This window comes from Bemisia tabaci, chromosome 6, assembly GCF_918797505.1.
Source record: "Bemisia tabaci chromosome 6, PGI_BMITA_v3".
Classification (NCBI taxonomy): domain Eukaryota; kingdom Metazoa; phylum Arthropoda; class Insecta; order Hemiptera; family Aleyrodidae; genus Bemisia; species Bemisia tabaci.
The window spans coordinates 42,797,261-42,814,416 of NC_092798.1; the positions used below are offsets into that span (position 1 = coordinate 42,797,261).

Consider the following 17,156-nt stretch of genomic DNA (forward strand, 5'->3'; position numbering starts at 1 on the left):
ACGTATGCAAATCCCCAAATCATGGAATAAATGCATGAACGAGAATGATCAGAATATGATACACAAAAGCATGATCCATCGTTCGTTGCTTTGTACACTGGATACTCCAAGTTTGTTTACACTCGGAACCGACTAAAAACGTGACCGTTTTAGAATATGTCACGCTATTGACAAGTCTAGATACTAGAATCGCTACGAAAGAGGAATCGAAAATGATCACCTCAAAGGTACCACGTGTGTTACTATTGATGCCTCCTGTCTACAGAACTCGAATGAAACAGTGCTCGAGTTCCTGTGTAGTGTTCCTGGGTTGAGCAAGAAAATAAAAATTGTGCTTCCCCGAAAAAGTTATTTCGACATTGTTTCGCTGTACTTCGCCACACATCTTTTAAGTTGAAGTTTTGTAAATTTTTTTTTCACAATATAGATTTTTTTTCGTGAAACTTTGAAAACTCTCTTTAATTTACTACCTGCTACTATACTACCTGAAAAGTACCTGCTGCCAAAAATCATCCTCAACACTCTCAACATTAAATGACATTTGTTAACGGTGTTCGACGGAAGTGATAATTTTCAGTGTCGAAGACTGCACTCAGAAACGCTTTTTTTGAAAAGTGGTTTCAAATGGTGACCCAACAGCAGGCACCTCACAGAGGCACTGGTCAGGTAGAAAAGGGAATCCAGGCGGAATGTGGGAATATCAAAAGCTACAATCAAGAACCCTATAATGAAAGCATCGAGTGCAATATTAATTTTATGTCTTCCTTCTCTCAGGTAAGGAAATGCCACGTGATTTTCTCCATCATTGAGAAATATTTTTACTGACAGTGTAAAGAACAAATACAATAAGAATAAATACTCTCAAATATAAAAAATAGGGGTTGGAAAATTCGATTCTTTTCGCAATCTGGGCATGTTTCGAAGATACATATTAAAGAAGTTAATTGCCATCTAGTGCTGGGTATGTTGAAAACGGTTGAAAAGTAAACTTTAGATTTATCCACAAAGCAGAAAAGTAGATATTATATTCATCTGAAGTTAAATAGATAAATATGGGTACTGAATGAAAAAATATTCAATTAAAAATAATATTCTTAGTTTGTCTCTCTTAGATCCGTAAAATTTAAAAGTTCCAGGCTCGAAACTGATGTAGGGGAAGCACAGTGCGAAGATGTTCATAGCACAAGCAGACTTTTTATATTATGTTCGTTTGTATTGAGATGGAAAATATAATTTGACCCTTGAAAATTACTCGATGGAAAGTGGCATGATTTTTTAAAACACATTAATAGCTGATTTTGGCGTCAACTAAGAAATATGGTCAAATCAACCGTGCTGCTTATGAATGCCACCAATTTACAAACCCGACCAGAACCAGACAAAACCCAATTTCTTGGCTTCCGCCAAAAGCACTTATAAATATGATTAAATCGATCAATCATCCCCTTATGCCACGTGCACTAAAAAATGAGAATTGGACCAGTATAATATAAGGTTGCGCGTTGCCGCATGATTTTCTCCTAATGTTTCTGATCAATTAATATTTCCTGAAAAAGGAACGTTTGAAAAAACGGGGAGCATTCCTTTGATTTTCCATGTTTAAAATAAATATTCATCAAGACGAAACACTCAAATAATTTACTGACTGTTTTTTAAAGCTCCTTGCAACACTGGTTGATTGTCTCTTAGTCGTCGTCACAGGAACACAATGCGTCATGCCGACCATCGTTTTGGGAGCTCTCCGCAATAACCCGAACGAAGAGCTGAGTTTGAACAACCATCAAGCAGCGTGGTTAGGTGCGTACACTTTTACTTCCTATCAGGGCCGGATTTACCTACTTGCCGCCCGTGGGCCGGCTGCCGCCTGTATTTTTCCGCCCCCCCCCCCCCCCTCTCATTTGTTTTGAAATATCAATAGATCGTATTCGATGTATCGTATGGTTCAAAACAATCGAATATAACTTCAAACAAATATTTTAGGATTTAATTTAGAAAAGCTGAAAATGAGAAAATTCCTGACAATATCACTTTTCATTGCCATTACTCGAGAGAATAAAAATTCGATCACATAAGACCCGTTACCTCAAATTTCTAAATTGACTTTTGAGGCTGTGCTTACATATTGAACCAATCGATATCAATATACTCTCACCTGAGTGATCTGTCGGATACGATCTATAAAAACCATCAAGTGAACGTACCGGTGGGGGAAGGGTGTATGAGACGAGTTTACTCATGTTGGGCACATTTTTGTGAAAGCCCTGTCAACACTAACAAGAGTTCAGTTCCGTAAACCCATCCCTGTTTGGACAAGGCCTTCCACTTATAAAAAACAAACGAGAAAATTATGAAAGAACAAACATAAATGTGGTTAAAAATGTTAACTTCCACCGCCGCGCCGACCGCACTGTATTGGCGCAATGCGTGAAGTATTCATGCCGTCTTGTAGGCGCTATACGTTTTATGCCGACCGCCGCGCCGCTCCGTTCCAGGTCAAATTGCGTGCTAGGTTTCTCTCTTAACTCGTCTAATTAAAGGCGTTGTCTCTTGTATCACCGAAAGACGACAAAATTAGAAATTACTGTACTTTTACTCTCAGGAAATGAGAGATTTTGTCGCCTTTTCTCGTTTGTGATTTATTTTCTGAATCCGATTTTTTTCTCTCCTTTTTTGATACCTACATTCAAAACAATTGCAAAATATGCCGTCCCCTGTATTTTGCCGCCATGGGCCGCGGCCCACGTGGCCATCCCCTTAATCCGGCCCTGCTTCCTATGTTATCCAAACTTGATTAAATTATTTCTAGCAGGAAGATTTGAATTTAGACGATATTTTCTACATTTTGACGACTCGGATACGACTCGAAAATCTACTGACATGGAACTGTGAACGGATTCCACCCCCTTGCAATTTTCGACAAGGGTAGATAATTCTACTTTGAGGTATCCTATATATAATTCTGATTGTTTTCTCTTTTTTTCCTCTTACAAAGCTGTTAAAAGGTCTAGGGATTTGCGGTATTGTCATTGAGATCTAAAATCCGGTCCGACATTTACGAGTACATCTCTAAATTGAGACCGCTATGCCTACCGATAGTCAAACTGTGGAAGATTCCACCTCCAAAATTATATACTTTCGTCGGAATCCGTCAAAAAAATTAAAGACGACGAGTAAATCCTAGCCTTAAGGAGGGCACATAAATATCTTGATACAACTATTCGTACTCAATGGATGTCCGTATTGCATCCAGAAAAAATTGAAGGCGTTGGACCTTCCCAAGTCTTCCTTTGGGCCACCATTATTGGTCAGTTTTATACCAGATTTTCTAAGAGTCCCTTCCATTCGAAATAAATACACATGGACAGTATTGTCATCTTTGGCCTAAAAGTGTAAAATAAGTGTTTGCCGATCTATGATTGGTTAACTCTACTGCACTTGTTTAGTGCCTCAAAAGATATAATCTTGTTCATTTGCCTGGATTTCTTCTTCTTCTTCTTCTTCCTCCTCTTCTTCCTCTTCTTCTTCATCTTCCTCTTCCTCCTTTACTTCTTCCTCTTCCTCTTCTTCCTCTTATTCCTCTTCTACGATCGACTTGGCATAGTTTTGTTTGTTAGCCCATCTAGTTTCGAGCATATTAAAACATTATAAAACAAAAACAGCAATGAAACATTAAATCATCCTCAGGAAAAGAGAGCCAGCTTTGAGCCAATCTCTTAGACGGTCGTCCAGGTAATCTCTGCCTGAAGGGGTGTCCGGTCATAAAAATTTTCTAAACTTTGAGCCAGATTTCATGAAATTGTCTATATCTAATGGATAGTAACGACATGCGTGTATTGCAGGCAGTATCCTGTTCCTGTGTCAACCGATCGGGAGTGTGGGGTCCGGGTTCTTTTGCGAGCGGTTTGGGCGTCGGGGGAGCATGGCCCTAATCAACATCCCTTTGGCGCTCGGCTGGATCCTCTTGTCGTATGCCTCGTCGGTGACCGGTCTCTTCGTGGCCGCCCTGACGATGGGCTTGAGTATCGGCTTCTGCGAGGCGCCCATCGTGGCCTACGTCGGCGAGATCTGCGAGCCACACATTCGCGGCTCCCTCCTGAGTATCATGATAACCGCAGTCTCCTTCGGCTACCTCTCAAGTTATTTCCTCGGCTCGATCATGCATTGGCGCGCGTACGCGCTCGTTAATGTTGTCTATCCTGCGACTGCCCTCATACTTTTTACGCAGGTTAGTGGGCCATCGTGAAATTTATAGAATATGAAAAACCACTTACTCAGCCAAAATTCACAACTTGTAAATAACAACTTCCGACAAACAATAAAATAACAACTTAATTTGGGGAAATTGATAGAGAATGCTCGGTTTTGAAATCGATCTAAAGGTTCAGTGAAGTTGGATCGTTTCGCCGCCCGGCTGGCAAAAAGGTGTCAACACACATTGACATAAGCCTGGAAAGGGGGTAACTTTTACGGGTAACAGGCTTCATTGCAGAGTGTAGTTACGCCCTTATGTCAGGAAGGTGACTGTGCGTACGTTCCGTTTTTTTTTTTTGGGGGGGGGGGGGGCAGAAGAGCAAGTCATCGTAGAAGGTCTTGACAGAGGTCTGATGGACTTTCCTAGTTCTAAAAAAAAGCCTGTTTGGAAAACCCTTGAAACGATGAGTCGTTGCCAGAGCAATTTTGAGCCGTTTCTATCGAAAAATTGATCGAATTACAATTTCAAAGATGTGAGATGTCGAGCAAATTCTGTCACATTTCTAAAGAAGAGCCAAAAAAATGTCTTAGGGGCGCAGACACGCAGCCCCTCTCCTGCAGTTCCGAACTACTACTCGCTCTACTCCTCTTTCAATGTTTCAAACTAATACATTAACAGCGGAAGATCATGTTCAAGGTTTCTTAAAATAATTTTTCAGGAAGTTCAGAAGTATGAAGAGAGGCAGAGTAAATTGTAATTCACCGGTCATTTTCCGCACAAACTTACTCAGTTTATTTGAACTGCAGATTCCAGAGTCACCAGTCTGGTTAATCCACAAAGGACGTCTAAAGGATGCGCAAAAGGCTCTGGGTTGGTTGAGAGGTTTTGTGGAGCCACATTGTGTTCAAGAAGAATTTGACCGAATCGTTAGGCATGTTGAGGCATCAAAATCATCAAGCTCTTGCCAAGAAAAATCAGAAAAAGTCGGTAAGTCAACTGAGTTAATTCTACCACTAGGTGAACTTTTTGGTGCCAAAGCCATAGAATGGGCACTTAAGCACTTAAATAATAATAAGCACTTAAATATATTAAATCTATAAGTAAAAAAAAGATATTAATCATTAGCAATAGAGAAGGAGAGGTAGAATAATATATATATTAATCATTAGCAATAGAGAAGGAGAGGTAGAATAATATATACATAAAGTAATATAGTTATTAATATTTAAGTGCTGACATAAAACAGCACTTAAATATATTAAATCTATAAGTAAAAAAATGCATAATTTTAACGTCCAGTGTCAATACTTTTTGCAGTATATCTTGCAAAATGAAGGCGCTCTGCGATACATACCTGCATTTTACCCTACGAGATATTCTTTGTGTTATTTTTCAACAATACTTCAGATTCTTATTCTTATTTTTTCTTCAAGAATCTCCACTGATAATAAATAACTTTGAAATCTAAATTTTGTAAATCACAATTTTTAGGAGAATTACAATCTGATGAAAGGGGTATTCGCAAATGGATGGCCGGGCTACGTGATACATCTCTCATGCAGCCTTTGAGACTAATATTCTTAGTATTCACGTTTACACAATGTATGTGCCTGGTAGCTTTCAAGCCATATTTAGTCGGCATACTGGCCGCATTCCAGTTTCCAGTTCATCATAAATGGGTTTTGGTAAGAATTTTTATATTCTACTCGTTAAGTTTTAGTATAAGCATCTAATATCCCTTCAAAAGAAGAACGACTCGAAACAAATTTCATTTTGACGCATTATGGCAATTAAGCTAGTTGCAAATGCGATGTTTCAAAGTGTATCAAAAATTCTTATTTCGAAAGGAACTAAGTAATTTTTAAGTACCTATAAAATTTTAGAGAATACTTTTAGATAATTAGAGAAGATCATGTATAATTTCTTAAATTGAAATCAGAAAGATAAAATACGCTAGAAAGTTTACAGCGCTAAAAAGTAATTGACATACTTGTTTTCTTCCGCAATGGACGTATTTTTTTCCTCTACATGTTTCCAAGATTATAGAGATGCATTAAAGCGTCAAAAAGTAATAGAGTTTTGGAATTCAAATATCCCATTCTTGGTCAAATATACTGTCCAGGGCCGGATTAAGGGGGTGGCCACATGGGCCGCGGCCCATGGCGGCAAAATGTAGGGGGCGGCAAATTTTGCAATCTTTTTGAATGTAGGTATCAAAAAAGGAGAGAAAAAAATCGGATTCAGAAAATAAATTACAACAGAGAAAGGCGACAAAATCTATAATTTCCTGAGAGTAAATGTATAGTAATTTCTAATTTTGTCGTCTTTCGGTGAAACAAGAAACAACACCTTTAATTAGTAGAGTCAAGAGAGAAACCAAACACGCAATTTGACTTGGAACGGAGTGGCGCGGCGGTCGGCATGAAACGCATAGCGCCTACAAGACTGCATGAATACTTCACGCATTGCGTCAATCACACTGCGGTCAGCAGCAGTCGGCTTGAAACGCATAGCGCCTACAAGACTGCATGAATACTTCACGCATTTCGTCAAACACACTGCGGACAGCAGCAGTTGGCTTGAAACGCATAGCGCCTACAAGACTGCATGAATACTTCACGCGTTGCGCCAACACAGTGCGGTCGGTGCGGTGGTGGAAGTTAAAATTTTTAACCACATTTATGTTAGTTCTTTCATAATTTTTTCGTTCGTTTTATAATAAATAAGGCCTTGTCCAAACAGGGATGAGTTTACGGAACTGAACTTTTGTTAGTGTTGACAGGGCTTTCACAAAAAATGTGCCCAACACGAGTAAACGCTTCTCATACACCCCTTCCCCACCGGCACGTTCACTTGATGGTTTTTATAGATCGTGTTCGACAAAATACACAGGTGAGATTATATTGATATCGATTGGTTCAATATGTAACCACAGCCTCAAAAGTAGATTTAGAAATCTGAGGTAACGGGTCTTATGTGATCGAATTTTTATTCTCTCGAGTACCAAATGGCAATGAAAAGTGAAATTGTTAAGAATTTTCTCATTTTCAGCTATTCCAAATTAAATCCCAAAATTTTTGTTTGAGGTTATGTTCTATCGTTTTGAACCAAACGATACATCGAACCACTGTCGAATAGGATCTATTGATGTTTCAAAACAAATGAGAAGGGGGCGTAAAAATACAGGTGGCCCATGGGCGGCAAGTAGGTAAATCCGGGCCTGATGCTGTCACTGTTTATCTCAAATCGTCTTATGAGTCGAGCCGACCATTCCAAGTAAAAGAAAACATCAATGCAGAATTCTTAAAGCCTCAATGATTTTCAATTTTTCGCATCAACCAACGGTCGAAATAATATTCAACTTCAAAAATTCTTTTCAGATAACAATCGGCCTCATGAGTTTTTTCGGATCGATGATGCCCTTCATCGTCTTCCGGTTCACGGGGAAGAGGAATCTGATTTTGTACAACCAGTTCATTTGCTGCGTCACTGTATTCGGTCTGGGTATCTACTGCAGCATCTTCAACGACACTCTCAGCTCGGACAGCCCCTGGCGGTTGCTCCCGATTGTCTTTTTCGCCATCATCTTCTTCTCCTCCAGCATGGGAATCATGAACGTCCCGTGGATGCTCATGGGAGAGGTCTTCCCCATCAGGTGAAATGCTCATTAGCAACTAAGTCACCACAGACAAATAATAAAATTCCGCATTGTATTGGACTTTGGGGGATGATTGCTCTCCCTGGATTCCATAGAGAAAAAAAAGGAGGTGTTTGCATCTTGAGGATTGTGTACCTTGTGGGAATCATGAACGTCCCGTGGATGCTCATGGGAGAGGTCTTCCCCATCAGGTAAAATTTTAATTGGACGTGTTTCTGCTAGACGGAACTAAGAATTCCGGATATAGCGGTCTGTCAAACGGAACTAAGCGCCATGCATGAGAAAGCATTGTGAGCATAGGACGGAATAAGCACCGCGGTCCGCAGTACCCGCCAGTCCAACCAGCATTCCCCTTCTTCCCCTTATAGCGCTTAGTTCCGTTTAGCAGAAATACGTCCGATTAGTTTAAAAACGTATGAAATTGTGTATTGGAGGAGCGGGGAGAATCGAGGGAAAAACTCGGGATTGTGTTAAAACTTTAAATTCGTTTTTCTTTGTAATTTGATGTAGTCCAGGAAAATGGTACGTATTTGTGATGTAATAAGGCCAAATGGACGTATTTCTACCAAATAGACCTATTTGCAAGTGAGAAATATGGGGTTTGCTCGTTAGTTCTCCGCGTAAGAGTGAATGAGAATAATAAAGCGCCAGTGACGTCAGCGGCAACGAACGAGCGCCGGCACAACGGGGAGATCGTTGGAGGGAGTCTTTAACTCATGAGCCCTGTCCACAACGCTCTCTTGCCATGCCCGCGGCTCATGAATCCCGCATTCAGTTGGCACATAGGTCTCTTTGATAGAATGTAATATCCCGCTTTCCCAATTCTACAAAAGGAATCACGCCCACTTTTACATTGCTTCTTATGCAGCTTCGACCAGCACACCCCATATTTCTTACCTCCACATAGGTCTGTTTGGTAGAAATAAGTCCAAATGTACCTTAAGTTGGAAATTTAAATCATTCAGGCATATATCCCGCTTTTGGGTCAAAAAGTTTGACTTTTAGTCTCAAGTGCTAAACGCTTTTCAATACTTTCAAAAACATCGGATCCACATTTTACTTCATCATTTGAATCAATAATGATGTAATAAAGATTTGGAATGAATTATTTTGGAATGTAGTACCAATGCCGTCAAACTCACTTCGTTTTTCTTGAATTCTCGTTGTATTGTTTTCTAGGGTATCGTTAAGGGCCTTTTTTGGCCCCACCCTAAAATTCCTCAACTCTGCGATTTTTTGGTCATTGAAGGTCTATATTTTACGGAATGCACAATGGTTTTGTCATTTCCGGTCTATTTCGGGGTCTACCACTGGCCTAAACATGGGTCTGAAGGCCAATTTTGGCGAAAAATGCGGGTTTTTCAGCATTCGACGCGCTGTTTCGTAACGATCCCTTCGGAGGACAAAAAAATCCTTCAAGTATGTTTATTAGGGATGTAAGAGAGTCACTTTGGTCAATTTTCGTCGATGTCAAACTTTGCGCTCATAGTTAAAAAAAACTTTTTAGAATTTTTCTTGTTTCTCATCATTATTTAAAATGGCTTAAAAAAGGCGACTCATCTTACACCAGAATTAAACTTTTTTGGCAGAAAATGGTCGTGGGTGGTCAAAACCTTCCTCTAAGAACTTTTTCCGATTTAAAGCCCCCCAAAAAAGCCGGTGTTGCCATATTTTATTGCCTAAAATCATAGAAAACCGAGTACTTATTTCAGTAATGGGGGGCTATTTCTCGTCGAGCTCATTCAGAAAAGTCCAAAAACCTTCATTTTTCATATGTTATGGCCGAATCACCAGTAATTACATACATTTATCTAACTACAGAACCTCCCATCGCGGCATGGCGTTGCCACATCATCGGGGAAAAATCGAGAAAAATCCACGTTTCCCTGGATTTGAGCCATTTTTTCGGATTATGCGGATGGAATAAAGTTGAAAGACTTGAAAAGTGCAGAACTGGTCAAACAACAAAGCGACATGGACTCAGCTTGACTCAGAGAGCCTCAATGATTTTCATAGGCTTACTTTGGACGAACTGCGCCTGATCACCATGGGGATATATCAGCTGAAACAAGCCAAGTCATACACAGCTGAACAAGAGAACGATGATGGGTTGTATGAGCTATTCGTTCACAGAGAATGCACCGACGTCATCAGGGTGAAATTGCAGAGCCGCCATGTATCAGCCAAAAAATACCACCTTTGGATACAGTATCACCCCATGGGCGTTTCTGGGTGGTATTGCCAGTGCAAAGTGGGCGCTAGAGTCGTCGGCTGCTGTGCGCACATCGCATCTGTCATGTGGTACCTCGCTCATCACAGACATAAGAAAGAAGCACAAAAAATCAAGCGTTTGTCAGATGAGTACGGGTCATTTCTTCAAGATTCCGCAACGGTAGCTCCAAATGAGTGGTCTGATGGAGAGGACGAGGAACCTGATGAAGAGGCGACAGATGAAGATGCAACTGGAGAGGAGTGAGGGAAACCAGAGAAGAGAGGAGGGGGCAACGAGGGCAGCAGTATTATTCGAGGGTAAGGACAATTTTAAATGCAAGTTTAATGTTGCTAAATGAAATGTGCGAAATGCGATATTAATAATATATGCGATAATAAATGCGAATTTAGGTGGAGTAGATAAAAAGTTACTGTTTTAAATTAATTTAGGGAAGCAAAATTCTGAACAGTCGCTGCCGATAAGAGGGCTGGGGGAGGAAGGGGGGATGGTGGTGGTTGTCAGGGCGGGTAAAAATTCAGCATTGAGGACTCGCGATTCTGACACATGGCTTACTTTCTTTCGGACTTCAGATCACGGCCAATGTTTGAAAGTCGCATCCTCTTGCGCAAATATCGTGCCTAGAAATCGTAAGAATATGGGTTGTCTATAAGCGCAATATATTAAAATAATGAATACCGGCACAAGGTATGATCCACTTGCATCTCTGAATACTGCAATTTAAGTCTTTCAACTATATTCCATCCGCATAATCCGAAAAAATGGCTCAAATCCAGGGAAACGTGGATTTTTCTCGATTTTTCCCCGATGATGTGGCAACGCCATGCCGCGATGGGAGGTTCTGTAGTTAGATAAATGTATGTAATTACTGGTGATTCGGCCATAACATATGAAAAATGAAGGTTTTTGGACTTTTCTGAATGAGCTCGACGAGAAATAGCCCCCCATTACTGAAATAAGTACTCGGTTTTCTATGATTTTAGGCAATAAAATATGGCAACACCGGCTTTTTTGGGGGGGCTTTAAATCGGAAAAAGTTCTTAGAGGAAGGTTTTGACCACCCACGACCATTTTCTGCCAAAAAAGTTTAATTCTGGTGTAAGATGAGTCGCCTTTTTTAAGCCATTTTAAATAATGATGAGAAACAAGAAAAATTCTAAAAAGTTTTTTTTAACTATGAGCGCAAAGTTTGACATCGACGAAAATTGACCAAAGTGACTCTCTTACATCCCTAATAAACATACTTGAAGGATTTTTTTGTCCTCCGAAGGGATCGTTACGAAACAGCGCGTCGAATGCTGAAAAACCCGCATTTTTCACTAAAATTGGCCTTCAGACCCATGTTTAGGCCAGTGGTAGACCCCGAAATAGACCGGAAATGACAAAACCATTGTGCATTCCGTAAAATATAGACCTTCGATGACCAAAAAACCGCAGAGTTGAGGAATTTTAGGATGGGGCCAAAAAAGGCCCTTGTAATGTTCCTGAAAGAGTCAATATTTTTCCAATTTTCTGCGACAAATAATGCAGAATTATTCCTGCCAAGGAATCTCTCGCCATCTTTCTCTCTCCCCTCTCTCCAAATCCCTCTCCGTCAGTACCATTTCACCAGGCGCCATCAAATCTGATTTGGAGAGAAACAAATTGCAATTCTCATTCTTAAAAAAAACTAATTGTGTAGAGTAAAAAACCTGTTTGACAAAGACTATTTTTTAAATTATTTTGACGTTTCTAATTTTTTATTCAAATTTTGATAACTTCAGGTGGCGAAGTTTCGCGACAGGACTGTGTGGGGCGTGGGCGTATGCAGTCACTTTCGTCACAGCGCGACTTTACCTTCCGATGGAGGGTGTTCTCTCACTGAGTGGAATGTTCTACTTCTACGGTGGCGTCGGGATCCTAGGTCTCCTCTACTTCTACTTCTTCTTGCCCGAGACGGAAGGGAAGACACTCGAAACGATCGAATCCTACTTCACGCCTTACCACGACAAAAAAGAGAAGTTCTCTCGCCCCAAACGTTGAACTGCAAAAAAAAAAAGTTCAGTTGTTTGACCTAAAGTTCGGTATTCCATATGATCTCAACTAATTCGGTTTGTCAAACCAAATATTCGGCTCGTAAAACCAAATATTCGGTTTGTCAAATTGACCTCGGTTTGTGAGGCCAATTTTCGACGGTAAAGTGAACTGACGAACAAAGTTGGGTCATATGAACCGAATGTTTGGTTTAACGAACCGAGAGTTCAATTTCACAAACCAAGTAGTTGGGATGATATGGGATGAGCACCGGACATTTGGTTCATATCACCGAACTTTTTGTTTCAGTGCGTGCTCCTCAGGCAATTTCGAGCTCTATTCTGCATCTGTGGTTACCTTCGTTTGAATCGAGAATGTCCACAGCTTCCTTTAAAATGGCGTGTAGCATTACAATCCGTTTGTGACAAAAAACGGCGGGAGGACATTGAGCAGTCAATGAATGCATGAACTTAATAGTGGTAGGAGTTTGTACTTGCGTTCTATTGTACATGCCAAAACTGTCGCTACTCCATTCAAATATTTGCCTTCCTCTCCCACCGATAAGGCTCTTACAAGAAAACATGATTTCCAGTATACATCATTTTTTCTTCTTTTTGAGTGTCTAATGATATGTTAAAATTGTTTTAAAAAATTGAAACGGAAATGAATATTTGTTCAATTTATTGTAATATTTCATTTTTTCAAAAACAAAATCAAGAAGTATAGAATTTAGACACGGTCTTTTTACTGTGGACGGTAGGGCAGGGCCTCCACTCTGATGGTGAAGGAGGGTGTTAAAATATAATCAGGAAGCCTTGTTCATATGTTCGATGTCGTGGTGATCGTTTAGTTGAGCAAAAAAGAAAGAAAAATCGCATGAACGTTGATAATTCCATTTTGCATGATTTTGAAAGAAAATATGCACTAAAAGTTGGAAGTATGCTTGACTGACCTGTCAAGGGTGGACCCATGAAGTACTCCATGGATAAACCATAAAATGATCAGGCAAGACTTTCATTTTTTTTTTTTAATTTATTTTTTTACTTGATTCTAGCTGTGTACGAACTTAAAATTGTATATTATTGCATGAAGCTCAAGAGTGAATCAAGCATTTAATCGGTGGAACTGAAATGTTCTTCATGTATGAGTAATGAAATTCAACTTGGGTTGAAAGAGAGTCCTACTTAAGGGAATTGATCATCAAAAAGTTGAAAATCGTTATTTTTAAGCGCTCAGCCGATAGGCGGCGCTTTTTGATTTCGATTTGCCACTAGAGCTCTAGTATAGTAGGGCGCTCAAGCGATCAAATGGCGCACCAACTCATCGATGCACGAAACGCCATTTTTACTTTTTTTTTTTTTGATTACCTCATTATGCCTCTGTGAATACGATTAAATGCAAATTAGCGTAAGAAATAAATAACAGTCCTAAAACTCTCTTTGCTATGCGGTTTATAGTTATCCTATAATTACTTCTGAAAGTTCAAGATTCGCGTTCTGTTTTCCGAAAACTTTTCCACCGGTGATAACCTTATTCGGAGACCTTAGTAGAATTCGCCTACATCTAGGTTATGTGTCTTTGACCTAGGTACTGGAGAGTATTGCCATCCTTTTGCCCTTCTCTAATTGGTTCATGAGTTTTGGCGTCTTTGGCCCTCTTCTGGCTTAATAAGATCAATGTTCATTTTCTGTAGGTACATAGCCGCGATTCAGATTCAGATCAGATGACACTACTCTCCCGTATTTGCTTCTCGCGTCTCGCTTACTCCTTTGTGTTTTCATATTTCGTCCATCTCCCTCCATCCATAATTAATTCCATAATCCATCCGCCTCGTTTAAGATTGTGTTGTGAAATTTAAGATTGTGAAATTGTCTGAAATTTGAAGCATAATATTTTGGAATTATTCAAAGTATGTCGTGTCTTGTCTTCAGACTCGTTCTGCCCACCTCGTGAAGTTTGTGAAAGTTTCTGAAGTATAATGCTGTGAAATTATTTGACCAATTATCATGCTACCTCAGAGACTGTTTTAGTGTTTTTGGGTTAATTAAAGTATGTCAGGTAGGAGATCTGCCATTTGCGATACATGCAAAATGCTTCATTATACTAGTGTACCACAGTTGTTCTCAAGCACCAATTACAACACGGTTTGCATTTTTATGCTGAATAGCATAGATAAACGACTGGAGCATTTTGCGCAGCTCAAGCGCAGGGATTTGTACCTTCGTAATTGTCACCACCTCATCGCTGCAAATTATGAAAAGGACCGCTCGAGTGTATCCTTGATCATAGAATATCTGTTATTCTCAAAGCGATGTCGTCATCACATCCCTGTCAGTTCACAACTTCTAATTATTGAGTTTAACTAGGTGTCAAAAAATCTGAGATATCTGAAGTAGCAGAAAATTGTGTACTTTCAAAGTCTAAGATTTTTTGCGGCACCGACAGTTTCATAAATCTTCCTTATAACACTCTACTCTGAAACCGCTACATTCTACCTCTCACATTGCTCCATAACAAAGGTATGTGTTAGCCTCTTATTTGTACTAAAAATTCTAGGTTTCATGACTCATTTACTCATTCACTCTCTGGTGAATTTGGTTCCGTCAGATTCATTGCAAGACACCTTATGTGTTATCTCCGCAGACCTAACACAGACATTTGAACGCTCAATGAGAGCAAAATTTCAACTGGCCTGTTGTCTACTTTTCAGTAAAGAGGGTAAATAACCTTCCTTAAGGACTCGCTTTGAGACGATAAAACAAGGTTTCTCCATTACTTACCGTAAGACGATAATAAGTGTTCCACCAGACTATGTAGGAGATGAGGTTGAAAGTTACATCACCTCCATGTGTGAGGAAGTTTTCTTACCTACAACCTGATTTTATGACTTACAATAACAAAAGATACTGCTTTCGCCTGGCATTTTTTCATGCGTCGCATCGTCTAATAAACGGGGACCTACATTTACTTGATTCCATGAATAGGTAAAATGGCAGAGAGAATTTCGTCGAATGATCACTACGGCCATCTCTCATCCAGTTGGAGAACTTTTACTTACCTTTGATTAAAAAATTCATGAACCATAGAGTTTTTGGAAATTGAGTACACAATATTATTGTGAAAGATTTTTGAGGTTGAGTCTTTGTTTACATTCTCAAAGTATCAAAAGTTCTACAGTTTCATCGTGTTTCCTCCTAACTTTGTCAGCTTATGAGCAATGGCTCCTAATTTACTCAACTCCTCAGCAGGCCAAAACTCTATACCTCTACAGATACATATGAGAATCATGCGTTTCAACGAAACCTACGAGTCCTCTTATCATCACTCAGGAACCACCGATCTTTTCTGCAGGTGTCATGGACCATTCATGACAAATACTGTTGCAACCACCCTTATCCTAGGTACATATCTATGCATAGTAATTCTAGTGATCAGCTCCATACTCACAATGTAATTTCTGTAAAATACAGTTGGACGGTGGAATTACCAGACCCCGTATCTCGGTTTGCGACGTTGTAGACTTCCTTTCATACTTTCTTCTTTACACGGAAAACCAACCAACATCAATTTATAAAAACTTCTGCAATTTTTCTTCTCTGTGCAAAGAAAACTCTGTGAAAACCAAGGAGGAAAAATGATTTGTTCTCTGTCAAAAGAATAAAATGGGAGCGGAGATTTTTAAGCACCGCAAACGAGATACATGGTCTGCTAGTTTCACTGTTGACTTGTTACGATATACCTATACCTACAATATCCCTATAGATTACATTGAAGATATTACTGTCCCTGTAACAGTGACTGATTCGAATGTTATCACAGTAGAGGGTTTCAGATATTTGGGCCAGCATGGTTTATTAATTACACAGAACGTAAGTTACCTTTATAAATTAAGGCGTAGAGGCAACTTCTGCCTTTGGTTGGCCAGAAATTTCTGTAAACGCATTTAAATTCCTAAAATTTATGAGAAATTCCGAATCTACTAAATGAAAGCAAGGATTTCAGGAGAACATGATTAACAATTTGCTGTCAGAAGGAAAACTGCGGAAGGAAAGTGGGAAAGATTTTTCACTAAGGCTCAACATAATATGAGGAGGAAAAAATGAATGTAATTTCCGTTTACCCTGGTTATAATTCTGGTATTGCAAGAATTCTCTTTCTCTATTTACGTAATTACGTATTAGATTATTGTATTGTATGAAATCCTGTTATCACGAAGACAGAGTATCATAGAGCATAAACAATAAACATAGGAAAGGTTGTGTCTGATCATGAGTCATTAGAAGGTTTTAGCGTAGTGTGCTGCAACCTAGCGGACACATGGTGCCTTCGATTCGCGAAAAGTTACCTTCAGTACTCACAATCAGTTGCAGTTGATTGATTTCGTTTATTGTCTCATCATTTACCTATTAATATTTATATTTCGTTCATTTATTTACCTATAATATTTTTTACGTGTCCAATTAGGGCATCATTAAAACAATTAATTTGGCCTCGTTAAGTGATACGTTCATCTTTGATACATTTTCTTCAAATGATCTAGAAAAGTTATTTTTTTGGAGCCGTAATAGTTTTCTCTGTTTTTATGAGAAATCGAGGATTTTTTATGTATTAATATTTCGGTACTTAAGTAATGGATCATTATTTTTCTTATGGATCTTGGATTTTTTTTCGGGGGGGGGGGGGGAGGAAGCACAATTTTAGATGTTTTAATTATTGCAAATTTTAACATACTCAGTTAATAGGTAGTAAATTAAATCTGGGACTCATTAAAATTGCGCTCACCGCTGAGCGCTTCTCTAATACCCACGTATTAGAACTTTCCCGCTTGTTTTCACATTACCATCGGATGGTCCTGCTGTATAAATTCTCAATTTTCCCCTCTATATTATATTGATTAATAAATAAGTGAATATACTCAATGAATGTATGAATATCTGGTTTCGTAATATACATTTATCAAAAATTTTATGAATTTTTTATTGATCCTTGTAAAATCCTTGCATCCATCAAAAAATCTAAAACCGATTAATTTTGGTTGCTCAACTTCACTGAAAACCGCCGAC

At 39.2% G+C, this 17,156-nt stretch overlaps 1 protein-coding gene across 1 annotated transcript; it reads left to right on the forward strand.

Moving 5' to 3' along the window:
- The first annotated feature begins 69 nt into the window (after window positions 1-69).
- LOC109036509 (facilitated trehalose transporter Tret1) lies at window positions 70-17,059 on the forward strand. The gene is made up of 7 exons (XM_019050778.2): window positions 70-774; window positions 1,659-1,797; window positions 3,840-4,225; window positions 4,999-5,179; window positions 5,684-5,877; window positions 7,573-7,847; window positions 11,844-17,059. Exons 1-7 carry the CDS (start codon window positions 625-627, stop codon window positions 12,100-12,102), a joined length of 1,584 nt encoding a protein of 527 aa, XP_018906323.2. The 5' UTR covers window positions 70-624; the 3' UTR covers window positions 12,103-17,059.
- The last annotated feature ends 97 nt before the right edge of the window (window positions 17,060-17,156 follow it).